Here is a 14,004-nt window from a genome sequence, read left to right on the forward strand (position 1 = left end):
CCTTCACTGGGGCCTGCTGTTTTGTCTGGACAATTACACTGACATTTCATTTACTTCAGTATCCTGACTTTCATTCCTGAACATTCTGACTGCCATGCAAAAGCAAGGGGATTATAAGAGGTATTGTATAACTACTTGCCTCCTGTTGGAAAACATCTGTGATACATGTTGTCCAAACTCTAAGTTTGGGCTGAAAAAACACTCTGTTTACCCTGCATGTAAGGTATCCACAACAAAAATTAAATGCTGTCTAGCTTGGGCTTGCAGTTACTAGGAACACTTACTTCTTACTTGAGCAGAAATGTTTTTATGGTTGAATAATGAATAAACACATCAACAAGAGACTCTAGTAGACTTTAATAAAAGAGTGTAAGAAAAAAAAAGCATCTGTAGAAATACAATAACAAGATTTAAAAATGTCTTACATATACATTTTGGAAGAAGAGTGAAAGAGAAAGTTTAGCTAAACAAAACTGCCAGCTAGTAACAAGTCTCATTGAAGAGTTTCACAGTACTATAGCATGTGTAGACATTTCAATTAGTTATCAAGCAAGTTCAGTTACAAAAAGAAGAAACCCTAAAATTCAGGCAAGGTGGTTTTAATCTCTGTTACATAAGATGTTATTTGCCTTCAGGAATTCACATGAAAAGGCAGTTTATTTTTAATATACAGGACTAAAAAACATACAGCAGCACAGTTTTGTAGTTAAAACTAAAGAACAAAGTATGGTTATTTAAACTTTCCCCAAAATAAAAAATCAGACTATGTTGATTTGTTTGAAAAAGTGAAACATCATATATATTTGTATTAGCACAGATGGAGATTAAAATTATTTTATGAAATAACTTTGGTCACCTTGGCAGTGAATACCAACACAGGAAAAAACCCTGTAACTCCCACACACCCGAAGTACAAGGAAGAGAATATTTTCACAATGCAGTCCCTTCTCTGGCAGTTTCAGATCAGCATGGTGTCTACGTTTTAGGCATTCCTATACTTCAAATATCACAATGAGCACATACATGAATACAGGGAGCAAGTTACAATTTTCAAGTCTATCCCTCAAGACACAGTGAAATCTAGAATATAAGCCCCAGTTAGAAATTAGAAAAGCCCCTATATCTTTCATTTCACTATTTTCAAGTGAAGGGTGAAACTTTCTTTTGCAGTCAGACCCTGAAACAGATCTTTTGAACTACCATGTGAGCTTCCCCCACCCACAGAATGAACTCTTGATTGGAGGCAAGAACAAGGAGGACATGGAAGTGGTAACACACATTGACAAGGGACTAAGATACAGGAGAGAAAAGAGGAAAGAACAGCAATGAAAGAATGTTCTTCAAATCTCTTCATGAATTTCTATTTACTAAAACATTCCTTAAAGGTTTTCAGCATTAACACCATACTTGTAATTGGTAATTGGCTCTGTACTAGGAAAGTAATTAGACCTCCTTGAGATTATTGCACAAAAACCTGGCAGCAGTTTGAAAATGCACATCTAGATCAGTTTCTAAAACTGAGTTACATAATGTTTCTAAAGTACAATATATATATATTATTAGAGAATAAAAACTAAATACAATTGCTTAATTTTAAATCAAGTCCAGCACACAAATATTTTAATATGGCAAATACCCCAGGACTTGCTGCATGTATCCATAATGTAGCTATTTAATAATGAGTGTGGTCATATTTCCACCCCTCCCCCAAAATGTATAATCTTGACAAGAAACTCAAAACATAAAATATAACATCAAACATTTTCTTTTAATACATATTCCCAATTTTGTATTTGATGCTTAATCTATAAATATGATCTCCAACATAAGCATGATTTATGTGGTTTTGTGTTGCTTTTAGATTGAAATATCTTATATTAATAAGTCCAAAGCAGTTCATTTTTTAGTTCACTTCTAGTGAAAAAATATTCTATTTCTTAAGTATCGAAACTGGAATTTGTTTTTTATTAGTAAGTGACTACATGTTGATGGTTACTTAAAGATAGAATTAGTTCACAAAAATTATTGCTTATCTGAGTGCTAGGTAAATACTATATACAGATATTTAAAGAGTAGTTGAAAAACATTATGTCATGCTATCGTTAAGAAAAGGTTTTGATTAGTACAAAAATTTCCAATAATTTATGTCCTGATATTTTTGTGTGTGCTACCAGGAAAAACAATTACAGGAGAGTAAAAATATAATCAAAATACATATCCCAATTACTGTCTGCTAAAGGAACAAAAATATCTAATTCTTTTAGACAGAAACCAAGTATTGCATTGAATTAAGATTTCTACTAATTACAATTTTAATTTAATAAAGTTATATGGAGGCAGCATGTGGTATATTTAAGTTCATACAATCTGTTAACGCAATACACAGTCAAAAATTAATTATTTTATATAAACCTTTTAGGTTGCTTCCAATCTGTAATTTCAGCATAGTGCTACATATTGTTCAGTCTTGAAGGCTAAAATCAAGAGTCTTCAATTCTCATTCTATCATAAGCAAAGCTCACCTACACCTTGTCTTAAAACTTTTTAGCAGCATAGTCAGCTTTATAAAGAGAAAAAGGCAAAATATTACTATAATTTAAATATTCTAATAATCTTTTCAAGGCATCAAAAGACCCAGCTTGAAATTGTTATTACCGTTGACAAAAATATATTAACATAATACTTGCATTTACACATTCAAAAATTTGTAGTTAGTATTAAGTTGGCCTATGAAGCAGTAGTAAAGTGCAAAATATTTGGTATAATATCTAGGGATTAGCCTTAGCTTCTGTGGAATACAAAGGATTAAGCCCAGCTCTTCCATTGACAGCTATGGTGTTTGATGGAGGACCAACCTGGAGGCACAGTGGGGGGGAAAGAAAGAAAAGAAAAATATTAAAGAAATGTTAACCTAAATTTCCAGATTTTTATCTCGCTAATATGTTACACAATGTTACTTCATTTAGTGTTTTTCTCATTGCAATGGAAGACCTCCTATATGATTTCTTAACTAAGCATATATTCCACAGAAGTGGAAACAGAAGACATTACTTAGAAATGTATTTTATCCTGACTAAAACTTTCATATATAACTATTCAAAAGACACATAATTCTTAGTCCTTCTCCACACCTGGTTGCAAAGAAGTACTAGAAAAATATCACTAAACCAAACATTTTTTATTAAATATTGAATAGACCTGATTTCTTACTAAATGTTCAAACACTTTATACCATGATAATGTTTCTTTTATCAGAAGCAAACCATAACTTTTAGCACAGATAGCCAAAGCTTGATTTTCAGTGGAACTGCATAACCCAACAGCCCCAAATGGAGTTAATGGGAGCTGTAGATGCTCCACTACCATGAGAACCACATACCACAGCACAGAGTTTACTAAACACAATGAAAACATTCTCAAGAGAAAAATCATTAAAAAGAAACCTCACTTGACCCATTTTAGGTTAGTAATTACTGAGGGCCCTATTGAACAGGAAAGACCAGCAACACAAAAGGCCACAGATCTCAGCACTGCATACTCACAACATATTTAGTAAAACAGCGGGTGAAAAAAACTAAAGAACTTGGCAAGTTGTGCCAGGATTTTATTTTTTAAATTACTCTCAGAGCTGCAAGAAGAGAGATTATGGTAAAAGGTAAAAAGAGAATCAAGTTCCTAACAGACATCTCTCATTGTTCAAATGGATCAGATTATTGCTCCTTTTCCTTACTGCAGCACAATACTAGAAGCTATGAGGTGTATGCATTCTAGAAATCCTCTCAATTCTCAAAAGCACTTTTGGGTGCAAATAAATTATTGATAAAAAATGCTTCATTTTTCTGTCCCACTACTGCCATTTTCCATGTTAAACATAAAACGAGACCATGTTTTTATTAAATCTGCTGTAGGCCAAAAAAATCTCTTTCTGCTGTCAGACATACCTGTACCACAGCATACGCATTCTGAGAGTGAAAAAGAACAGCATGTACAATTTTATGCTTGGCAAAACTTCAGTGAGTTCTTCACTGCATTTTGTTTGTGTTCCAGGGGTTTTTTTAAGACTGGTTCAGATTTCTGTGTGGCAGACTGCTCTTCTTTATGGTTACAGTTTCTTCATTATTGTAATTTCTTCTTAAAAAGTACAGTCCTTTGATCACCCCAGTCTCAACATGTAATTTACTGACAAAGCACATCTCCCACCCACAGAAGAGAAAGGGAGGGGAAAAGCAATTTCAGTCATTATCTCTCTCCCCTTCCCAATGCCATTCTTGTACCTAGACTGATAAAGACTATATGGGTCATCTCTGCACTAAGAACATTTCTATTTGAAAGAATGAATAAATAAATGACGTATCATATTACTCAGAATGCAATTATGCACTAGAAGAAAAAAAAAATCTTAAAAATATATGCAAATAAAATCCAAACATTATTTCTACTAGAACAGATTTTACCTCTAACAGATTCTGAACAATACAGCATTTTCTTAATCTTATCCTGTTTTTAATATGATTACTGACATGTAGTTAGAAGCAATTCTATATTCTGTATTATATACCATTTTTACTGACTAGAGATCAAACCCTACTTGAGCATGCTTGCAACTTTTCCAAGAAACTCACTCTTCCTATTCACTGTAGAAAGGATGGGAGATTTACAAGTCTCAGAGAGGCTGTTGCACTACTACACTGAAACAAAAACCTATGAAATGGAATGCTCCACTATCTGACCATTCACTGCGAGATTTTGATCTGAGGGAATCAAAGGCTTCCATAAAATAAACAAACATGTCCCTTGTATCCAGCTACCACAAAGGATTAGGTTCTTTCAAATGGAAAAGAGAATTTAATTGAATAGAAAAGAGAATTGAATACTGAATTTCTTTGACCTTCTGCAATGAAAAATTATTCCTCAAAAGAGAATGCAAAATACTAATGCGAGGTCAAGAAAACTTCGTAAGACTATGATTTTCTGGTTGCAAACTTGAAATAGTACAGACTTTAAAAATGTAGACTGTTTTACCCAATAAGAGATATGTAGGTTAATTTTAGGAGAGAAAGTTTTTAACAAGAGGGATTAGAGGAAGATGCTCCTTCCAGGACTGTTGACAAAACATTGAGAAATAGCTTAGTTATGATGCCGAACAAATTAAGGACCTGATAAAGTGTAATAAATAGGAAAGTTGTCTTCAGAACTGTGTGTTATCTGCTGGCAAAAGGTTGTAGCCACTTCAGGTCTAGAACAAAGCTGCTTAGCAGGTTTCTAAAGCCAGACCATTTCAAACCATGTAAACACAAACAAGAAAAATTTTATGGACAAGATACTTAACGATAACCTAGAGATTTCTATTTCATTTCAGGAAGATTTTAATTATGTTTGTACAGTATGGAAACACAGACAGTTGAAGCTCTGTGGGTGCATTCACCAGTTTATTCTGCAAAACTCACCCTCTTCCCCACCTCCCTTCCCATTGTTAAGCGATCTCCTGGCAGCAGTTTATGCCAAAACTAACTGCTTTTAGAACCAGGCATTAGCATGGTAATTTTGAAGGAAGTACCATGAGTTCTTTGTTTTGGATGCAATGATGAAAACTCACCCTTTTCAATTTGGCAGCAGCTTCTCCAGAGCGGATTGCAGCCAGCAGGCTCTGGTGGATCTGTTCGGGGTCAGCACGCGGGAGCGTCATCGCGGTTTGTCTCTTGGTGACAGGCCGTGGGTGCTCAGGGGAAGCACCTGACTGCGCCTGACTCTTCTGCTCACTATGCACATGGCTGCCTTTCTATAAAGGGAGGAAGTGAAAGGAAAAGAAGCCAAAAAGTTTTATCTGAATTAGTTATAAATGGAAATCTGAAACAACCTGGCACAAGGTTGCATAGCAAACTGCTGCCATTCTAGTGTTTGCTTGGTTCAAGATTTCTGACATCAGCCACATTCCCAGCATAGCACATAGTTTTTCTCTCAAGTAATTCTGCTAGCAAAACTTTATAGCTCCATTCAACTGTGTTTGTGACATGGCCACCTGAAGCCAAATGGATCACACCACCCAGAATTAAATTTAAGAAGCCAACACACAGAACTGTAAAGAAAAAATTGTAAAAACTCCAAACATAAAAATAAGTATTACACAGAATATGTGACTATATAATTTACAGTTCTTTAAAGTAGGGGATGCTAATTATGGCAGGAAATAATTATTTCCAATCATCTGAATGATGTTGCTTTTATTTTTAACATTCCCTGCATTCCTGCACATCATTACAATGCTGTGCTACTGGTGGACAGCAGGTGGACAGTGTTGGTTTTCCCTGCACAAACACAGCGCTTTCTGGCCAGGGAGCGGTTCAGAAACAAGCCTTTACACCGCTTGCACGTGATGGCACTGGAGCCACAGCCAGTTAGTATTGGAAATAAAGTTTACCTTGTCCATTAGATTATTTTGTGACCCCGTTGTTACGGTCTGTAAGGAAGGACTTTTCACTTCAGGCATGGAGGTAGCTGAGGAGAATCCAGCTGCCAAAGGGACAGAGGAGAGTTCCACTGGACACTCCTCTCTCGGTGCCTGGCTAGTGATCGTACGTGTCTTATTGAATGATTGTGACCTTTTGACTGCAGATGAGACAGCAAGAGCAAAAGGGGATGGTCTTGAACTGGAGTATGGCTTTGGAACTGCAAAAGTTCTGAGAGTTTTTAGATTCAGTGGTGCTGGAGGACAGGAGGGAACATTTAAAGGCTTATTACTTTTAACAGAAGTGGAAGGTTCAATGATTTTTCCATCATCAACTTTTTCTTGATCTGCAGGAGGAGAGGGAATATTTGTTTTTTGTAAAGCCAAAGAAGTCAAATCAGATGATGAGATTTTTTTACCCATCTCTGTATTCTTAACTTCATTTTGAATTGAATTAGGAGCACAGACTGTGCTTCTGGCAACTGCAGATGTCACATAGTGACCTGAAGCTCTTCGTTGCATCTGCAGATAAAAAGAACTAGGCTTCATTGTAGGACTTAATGGACTTAATGAGTTTGACTTGTCCTGAGTCTCAGAAGAAGCATTTGTATTATCCAAGTTTAGCATCAGTGGGACAGGCTGCCTGAAAGACTCTCTTTCCATCTGGTTGCTCTCAGTAGTAATCTCAGCTCCAGAGGTCACAGTATGTTCAGAAATGCTGTTCACTCTCTGCAGAACACCATTTGCTGCTGCAGCTTCATTTTGTGAACCAACCTGTAAAGGACCCACACTTTCTGACAGATGAGGAATTTCATTTTGCACTATGAATTCCTTGGGGTCTTCCAAAGTAGATACCTCTTGATCCTTATGATCTGATGGAACTTCTGATTCCCAGCTCTTCATCATTTCTAAGAATTTTGGAGGCACTATCTTATAAGTAGTCATCCCAATTTTTGGTATGTAATCCCTAGTAATTTCATTAGCAGGTTTGGGTTTGGGTTTGGGTTTAGGTTTGGTGTCCTGTCTATAAAAAGGCTGATCTTTTACAGGAGAGTCATCTGCAGTTTCAGGAGTTGTTTCTGGTGAAGCAAAATCACTGCCATTTATACAGATGTGACTCTGATCTTCTATTGGAATTACTTTTTTATGAGTAACTTCTTGTGTCTTAAGATTTTGTTCCATTGAAGTATCTTCACTCTCTTGATGCATTCCATGCATCTCATGAGCAAGGAAGCTGTTCTTATCTCTGTTGTGTTGAGGAACCAGTTTTCTAAATGTGGATGATTCAACACCCTGAGGAACAGTGATTTCCTTCTGTGCAGTCCTTCCCAAATTGCTGTCCAAAGTCTGGATTCCAACATCCTGAGTTTTTACTGTGTCCAAGGCAGTTGCATTTGTTTTGCCATCTTGCTTTTCTGAAATCAGTTGAGGATAATTCCTATGACTTACAGAGGTGTCATTTTTACATGCTTGGCAGTTTGATAGTCTGTCAACTTCAAGCTTGTTATTCTCTCTAAAATCTACTGTTTTAATTTTGGCTGTCTGAAATTCTTTCCCTTCTTCTGTTGTTGGAAGGAGTTTTGTATCACTATGATCTTTAAGTTAAAGAAAGATTCCAAAATTAATACAAATGCCAAAAAGATTCATGCTTCCTTATTACATCATGAAGCTCTGCATCCAGTGTATTTAGTAACAATTACGAGCTTCTCACTGATGCTAATATTTCCCCTAACCCTTTTAAAGATCTATTTATATTTGACTAATATTGTCAAATAATTGTATTCTAACTCAAGTATTTTTCCTTAATAAGCAGGTTACAGATGCCATGCATCAACTTAATAGAAAAAACTATTCTAGAACAATATAAAAAGTGCTAATGAATTCCAGTTAATTTTATAGGCATCAGTGACTCAAGAGATCAAGGACTATTCAATATTGACTTAGATGCAGTTTTTATTTAGTTCTACACATTTGTGGCTTCTGTTCCTAAGTTTTAATGTTACAAATCTTGTCAACTACACCTTATGTATTTGTACAAGGTAACAATTGAAAAACATGGACAAGAGCAATTGGCCAAACCTATTTTTCCTACCCTTTAGTTGGTCTGATAATTCAATATTCTACCCCTGGACTAAACATATGATCATCTCCCAAACACATGAATATTTTGGTCAAATTCTGACCAAAACACAATATTGGTAAAAATGACATTTTTCAGGAATAGTCATATGGAGTGGTATTTTGTAGGAGGAAAAAAGACTCACTTCATGTATGCTATAAAATGGTAGTTAAAATTTATATCACATACAAACAGGACTTGTGTTCTTATGATTTATTAACAGAGGTGTACTGAGTATAAAAGACTATAGAAGGCCTAATATATAAATCTGAAAATCAGTGTCACAAAAGAGCAAAATAAATCAGTCAGGTCACTAAACCCACAGAGAAATTTATGACCCATTAGATGCACAGGATGTCGTCATTTTGTTTCAGATCAGTGTGTCACTTTCTTTTTATTTGTGCTTCAAAATATTTGCATTTTCATGCAGAAAACTCACTCTAATTTCATAAGCAAAGAACAACTGATGCCTTCTTCTTCCCCAGTGGGGTGTGGCAGCCATGTCACCCCATGTGCCAGGATTACCTTTGTGGCCAGCCTTCCCCCTCCTCAGCACTGTCCCACCCACACCATCCTATAACAGCATGATGCAGCTTTGACTACAGCTAAAACAAAAATATATTAAATACAAACCCAAAAAAAACCCAAACTGCAGCCAATTCTTGCCACCTCATCTCAAAGAAAATAGACTAGAGCTAGAGCAAGTGTAAAGAAAATAATCTGATTATAACAATCCAAGAGTTGACTATGTAGCCATTTCTTCAAAGGAATAGGAAAGTTCAAGCTTCAAGTATTAACAACAGGAAGGAACTACTCACCATCAGTTTTATTTTGATCTAAAATTTTAAGCTTCCTGTCTGTTTGAAATCCAGCATCCTCACTGCTTATCTTAGTCTGTAGTCCTCTGCAAAGCACAACAGTACAGTAAATATGCTAGTATCATCCATTTCAGCAAACACAAGGAATGATGCAAGAGAACTGGCAATATTCTCCAAACACAGATGGACAAAACAGAACTGCTCTGCCAAACACTGGAATACTCAACAGAATCAATTAAAAAAAAAGAAAAACCATGAGGAAATGCTGCCATGATATTTTACCAAAATGACATGCAGCTACACTTGCTTCTGTGTAAGCAGATGATCAGTCTTCCCTTGTCTTCTCCCCCTCTTGTTTACATGTGCAGTTTGAACAACCCACTTTCCAATAGCAACTCCATTCCAGTGAAGCCACAATGATTTTTCACTCCTATAAAGTGTTCTCACACCCCCCAATTTAAAATGTGTCCCTGGCTTTGTCCCCACCACGCTGCACGAGACACTGACTGTGAACACATGAAGTGAGCAGCACAGACTTCTCAATTCAAGAAATACCTTGAGAACAACAAATAAACAAACATACAACATGGTTCTTCCATTCTAAACATCTTGGAAAACATACAATGTCTATTTTCCTCGTTTTGTGGGGGACAAGAGAACTGCAAAACTTCTCATCTTTTTGGGTGTGAGGGGACGTATTAAGTCCTTGGCTTCAAAAGGTGAATAAAAAAGGCAAAAACACTTCAAAATTTCTTGATAAAATGTTATTAAAACTTCAAACTTTATTCAATATATTTTTATAATATGTAGTTAGAAATACTGGCATTATGAAGATTCCAAATTATTTGCCACATCAAATGCATTAGTTATCAGAACCAGTGCTTTGAGCTGACACATCTGCTTTGAATAATTTAAAATTATACATTTCTCAATAACCATCCATGCTGATGTTGTCTGTATAGTCCCAAACACACTGTAAGTGTCCCATAAATTGCTGAACAGGAGCATATACTCCCAAAATTATTGTTGGACGAAAGTTAAAGCTCAGTCCTGCACTCTGTTCTCTTCCTTAGCTCTGTTCCTTTTAACAGAGCTGGGTGACTGAGCTAAACTAGATGCTGAACTAGATTTTTAATAGGAATTTAAAAAAAAAAAATCAAACCAAAATCCACCAAACCCAAAAGCCACAAAACACCTGGGAGTATCATTACAGAAATTAGTGGTTTTGACTGTAGTATTTTGCAAATATCCCAGGCTGGATTAAAAAGAAACACTTTTCAAAGTAACTACACCTTATACATAAAGATCAAAATTATCTAAAGCTTTTCAGAAATAGAATGTCAGAGAAACCCCACTCCTCATTTTAGAATCCCCAAGATATTTCAGGTAGCAATTGCCAAACTCTAAAGCCAGAGTGTGCAGTACCTTCTACCTAACCATCACCAGGATTATAAGACATGAAAGGTTGCTACCAATTCATAGGGAGGGAGGGAAAAACATCCCCTGGACAAGAAGGCAAACTGGCCCAATAACACAGGCCTGACAAAATGCAAATTCAAGACAATTTATTAGATTGCCCAAACAGAAGAAACACCCAAGCAACTGGGACAGTATTCACCAGGACAGAATATCAAAGATTTTTGCAAAGCCACATTTGTCCTTGGACTGACAAAAACATCCCTTCAAATACGAGTTAAGCCTCTCTTTACTACCTTGAAAGTTCTTGGCTACTAGGGCAGTCACACGTTTTGGCTTCAGTACAATAATCGAAATAGTTCTTTCAATTTAATTTGGGAACAGTAGCCAGCTTAGTTGCCCCAGGGAACAGAGAAATAGTGAATTACATTAACACAATGGGACTTCTCTGGACAATCAACATTTATTTCAAGCAGGCACTAACTCATGTTGGAAACCTGCTGAGTCAGGTAGTTTAACAAACATGCTGAAGGGCAAAGGTACAGCATCACCAGAAGGGAAAAAGAGCAGTTAAGGAAACTAATGTGTTTATTCTTTAAAAAAGCTGAATTAACTTGTTTTCCTGAGAGCAAATGGATTGAGACAGGTCAAGACCACATATAAGGAAAAGAAAATATAAAAATTAAAGCCAAAACAAATATGCAAGCGATAAGAATCGTGCCCAAAAAAACAGAAAAGGTTGATGTATCCATTTTCCCCATCTGCAAGAATGAATTTGTATATTTTTATTTAAATAATTAATCCAAAATTCTTGCAGCATGCTGCTCTAGTAAATACACTGGGCATTTTAGAGCTGGATTCAGCTTTTCTGGGCTCCAGGTGTTTGAGTAGTAAGGAAAGGGAAGATTAAACAGAACTGCAGAACACTTCATTGTCATTTTTGTTGAAAAGCTGCATGAATTACTGTGCACAGAAGAGTGCTACAATGAAAGCTAAGCATATTAAGGCTCATTCCTCTCACAATTCTCTATTCTGTGCTTCACAATGAAACAGCACTCTGCATTTTATTTGCCTCCCCCATTGTCCCCCCAATGCTCCTGTCTTTGTCACAAAACGTACTTACTTGCCATCTGTGCTCATATTTTCTTGTTTTTCTTCTTTGAAGCTTTGCGAGTTGTCTGTGGGAACACTGCCAGGAACAGGAGCTGATGAAGCAGGATAATTTTTGTTGTTTTCCAGTGATACCTCAGCAGAGCTGAAGGCTGCAATAACCTCTCCTATCCCAGGAGAAGTATTGGTACTTCCACTGTCCTCTCCCTGTTGCACACCCATCTCCTCCCTTTCGTCAATTTCTTCCAGGTTGTATTCTGAGCTCCTTACATCTACAGTCAAAAGAAAGGAAAAGAAAGTAAAAATACCCCCAAACTAACAAAACTGAAACCAACCCACAGCTCTGAATGCAGGTTGTAGATTAAAAGGGATTGTTCAAGGCAGCCTAAATAGTTTGAAGAAGGAAAACGGATTTTTTTTTCTTCGTAATTCATACAAATTCTTAAAAATAATTTAAAATTTAGGAGATTCATTCAGACTTCACGGAATTCTGTGTTTCTTTTCAATTCTCTCTCTTGACACAAGACTATGCTGATCACCATGGTACTGTCCATCTGGTTCTATATTCTGTACTATATTCTATCTATATTCTGTACCTACTGTAAAACATTTTCCATATTTAACTCAAGTATTGAATTAAGATTGTTATATATATTTTTAGTTATCTCATAACTCCAACTTTCATGGAGGTGGACAGTTGCTTTTACCCAGACTTCTTGTACTTCCATTAGCTCTCCAGTGAGTTTTAAAATGCACAGTTCCTCTATGTCAGAGTAGGAATATTCAAGAACTAAAGAGTAACCAAAATACCAATTTTGTCCATGGTTTGAACAAGTTTCACCACCACTATCAAAAATTTCCCATAACCATCCTAAGCATACTAAAGTGACTTGTGTAGTGCTTCATATTACAGTACAAAAATAAAGTTCATAGGAAAGTGCTAATCCATTAAAATACTGACATTTGCAACCAGAGAACAGTTAAACTGAAAGGTTGAGTTGCTGGATTATGACACAGATAAATCAGTGTACTGTAACTAATAAATACACCTGACCAGGGTACTCCCATCAGCTTTGGGAGCACTGACACCTGTTAGGGACAAGCCTTGCACTTGGACAATTAGGTCTCAGTCTAAGCAGCATCAGTAAATTTCCAAGTGTAAACCAAAGTCAACAAAGAAAACAAAAAGAAATACTGGAAAGTTGCAGATCCCAGAGTACAAAAAAAAAAAGTTAGACTGACAAAAATGTTAGACTGACTTTTTTTAGCAGCTGGTATCCTACAATGCTTCCAGTGCCTCTAGAGAAGGTAGAGGTTATAGAAAAGTATTAAGAGAATGTATGTATTGGAGAAAAGCTCAGTACAGAACAGAAACTTTGGTGTTAGGGTCATTAGTTAAGAGTTCAGTAATACCAAAGACACTCATTCAGAGTTACAGAGAAACTACAAAAGCCAAATATTTTACTGTTTAATTCTTGGTTCTATATTGCAATCTTGTAATAGTGTTTTGTTACACATTAAGCAATGTGATCAACACATGCCATAGTGCTAAATGCAGAGGCAATTTAGATCCCCAAGGAAAGAAAGGCAAGACTGCAAAATGGTACAGGTGAGCTTTTTCCATGTGGTTTCAGCACAGGTACATACAAATATGTCACACTGGTATTACAGGTTTACTAGTTATAAGGGCCTTCTCTTCCTTTCATCATCCACCAACCCCTTTTCCACCTAGAGAACACTCATACCCAGCAGCCTTATACTTTGGGGCATCATTTGGGTGGTGACAGTATCATTTCATGTGTGACAAGTTAAATCTATATCTGTCAAAATGAACAAAGCATAACAGAATGTGAGCAAACACTGAACCAGCTAAGATTATCCCACAACCCATAACTGGCTCTCCAGAACATTGCCTCCTTCACTGGTGAGACCTATTATGCCATGGGCCTGAGCCATCACCAATGACAGGAACAAAGACTGAGATTTTCAGTCTAAATGCTCTATGGAAACCTGAATTAGACAACAAAGAATAGACTTCTGACAAGAGAAATGGAAGCATTCTGGAGCTGCTGTGGCTTTGTGCCCAGGCACTGCTG

The 14,004-nt window shown here is 36.4% G+C and overlaps 1 protein-coding gene across 9 annotated transcripts in view; it reads right to left on the bottom strand.

Annotated features, from left to right (window-relative positions):
* Positions 1–342: 342 nt before the first annotated feature.
* The window catches only part of COBLL1 (cordon-bleu WH2 repeat protein like 1), a 78,128-nt gene continuing 64,466 nt past the window's right edge, over positions 343–14,004 (bottom strand). For all 9 annotated transcript variants that reach the window (XM_077785001.1, XM_021528581.3, XM_021528580.3 and 6 more), the window contains 5 exons: positions 11,922–12,180; positions 9,383–9,468; positions 6,419–8,040; positions 5,597–5,779; positions 343–2,855 (listed from right to left, as the gene is read on the bottom strand). In XM_077785001.1, coding sequence (XP_077641127.1) covers positions 2,769–2,855; positions 5,597–5,779; positions 6,419–8,040; positions 9,383–9,468; positions 11,922–12,180 — 2,237 coding nt within the window. In that variant the 3' untranslated portion in view covers positions 343–2,768. The remainder of the gene's footprint in view (positions 2,856–5,596; positions 5,780–6,418; positions 8,041–9,382; positions 9,469–11,921; positions 12,181–14,004) is intronic.

The sequence above is a fragment of the Lonchura striata genome, chromosome 8, assembly GCF_046129695.1.
Source record: "Lonchura striata isolate bLonStr1 chromosome 8, bLonStr1.mat, whole genome shotgun sequence".
In the NCBI taxonomy this organism is placed as follows: Eukaryota; Metazoa; Chordata; class Aves; order Passeriformes; family Estrildidae; genus Lonchura; species Lonchura striata.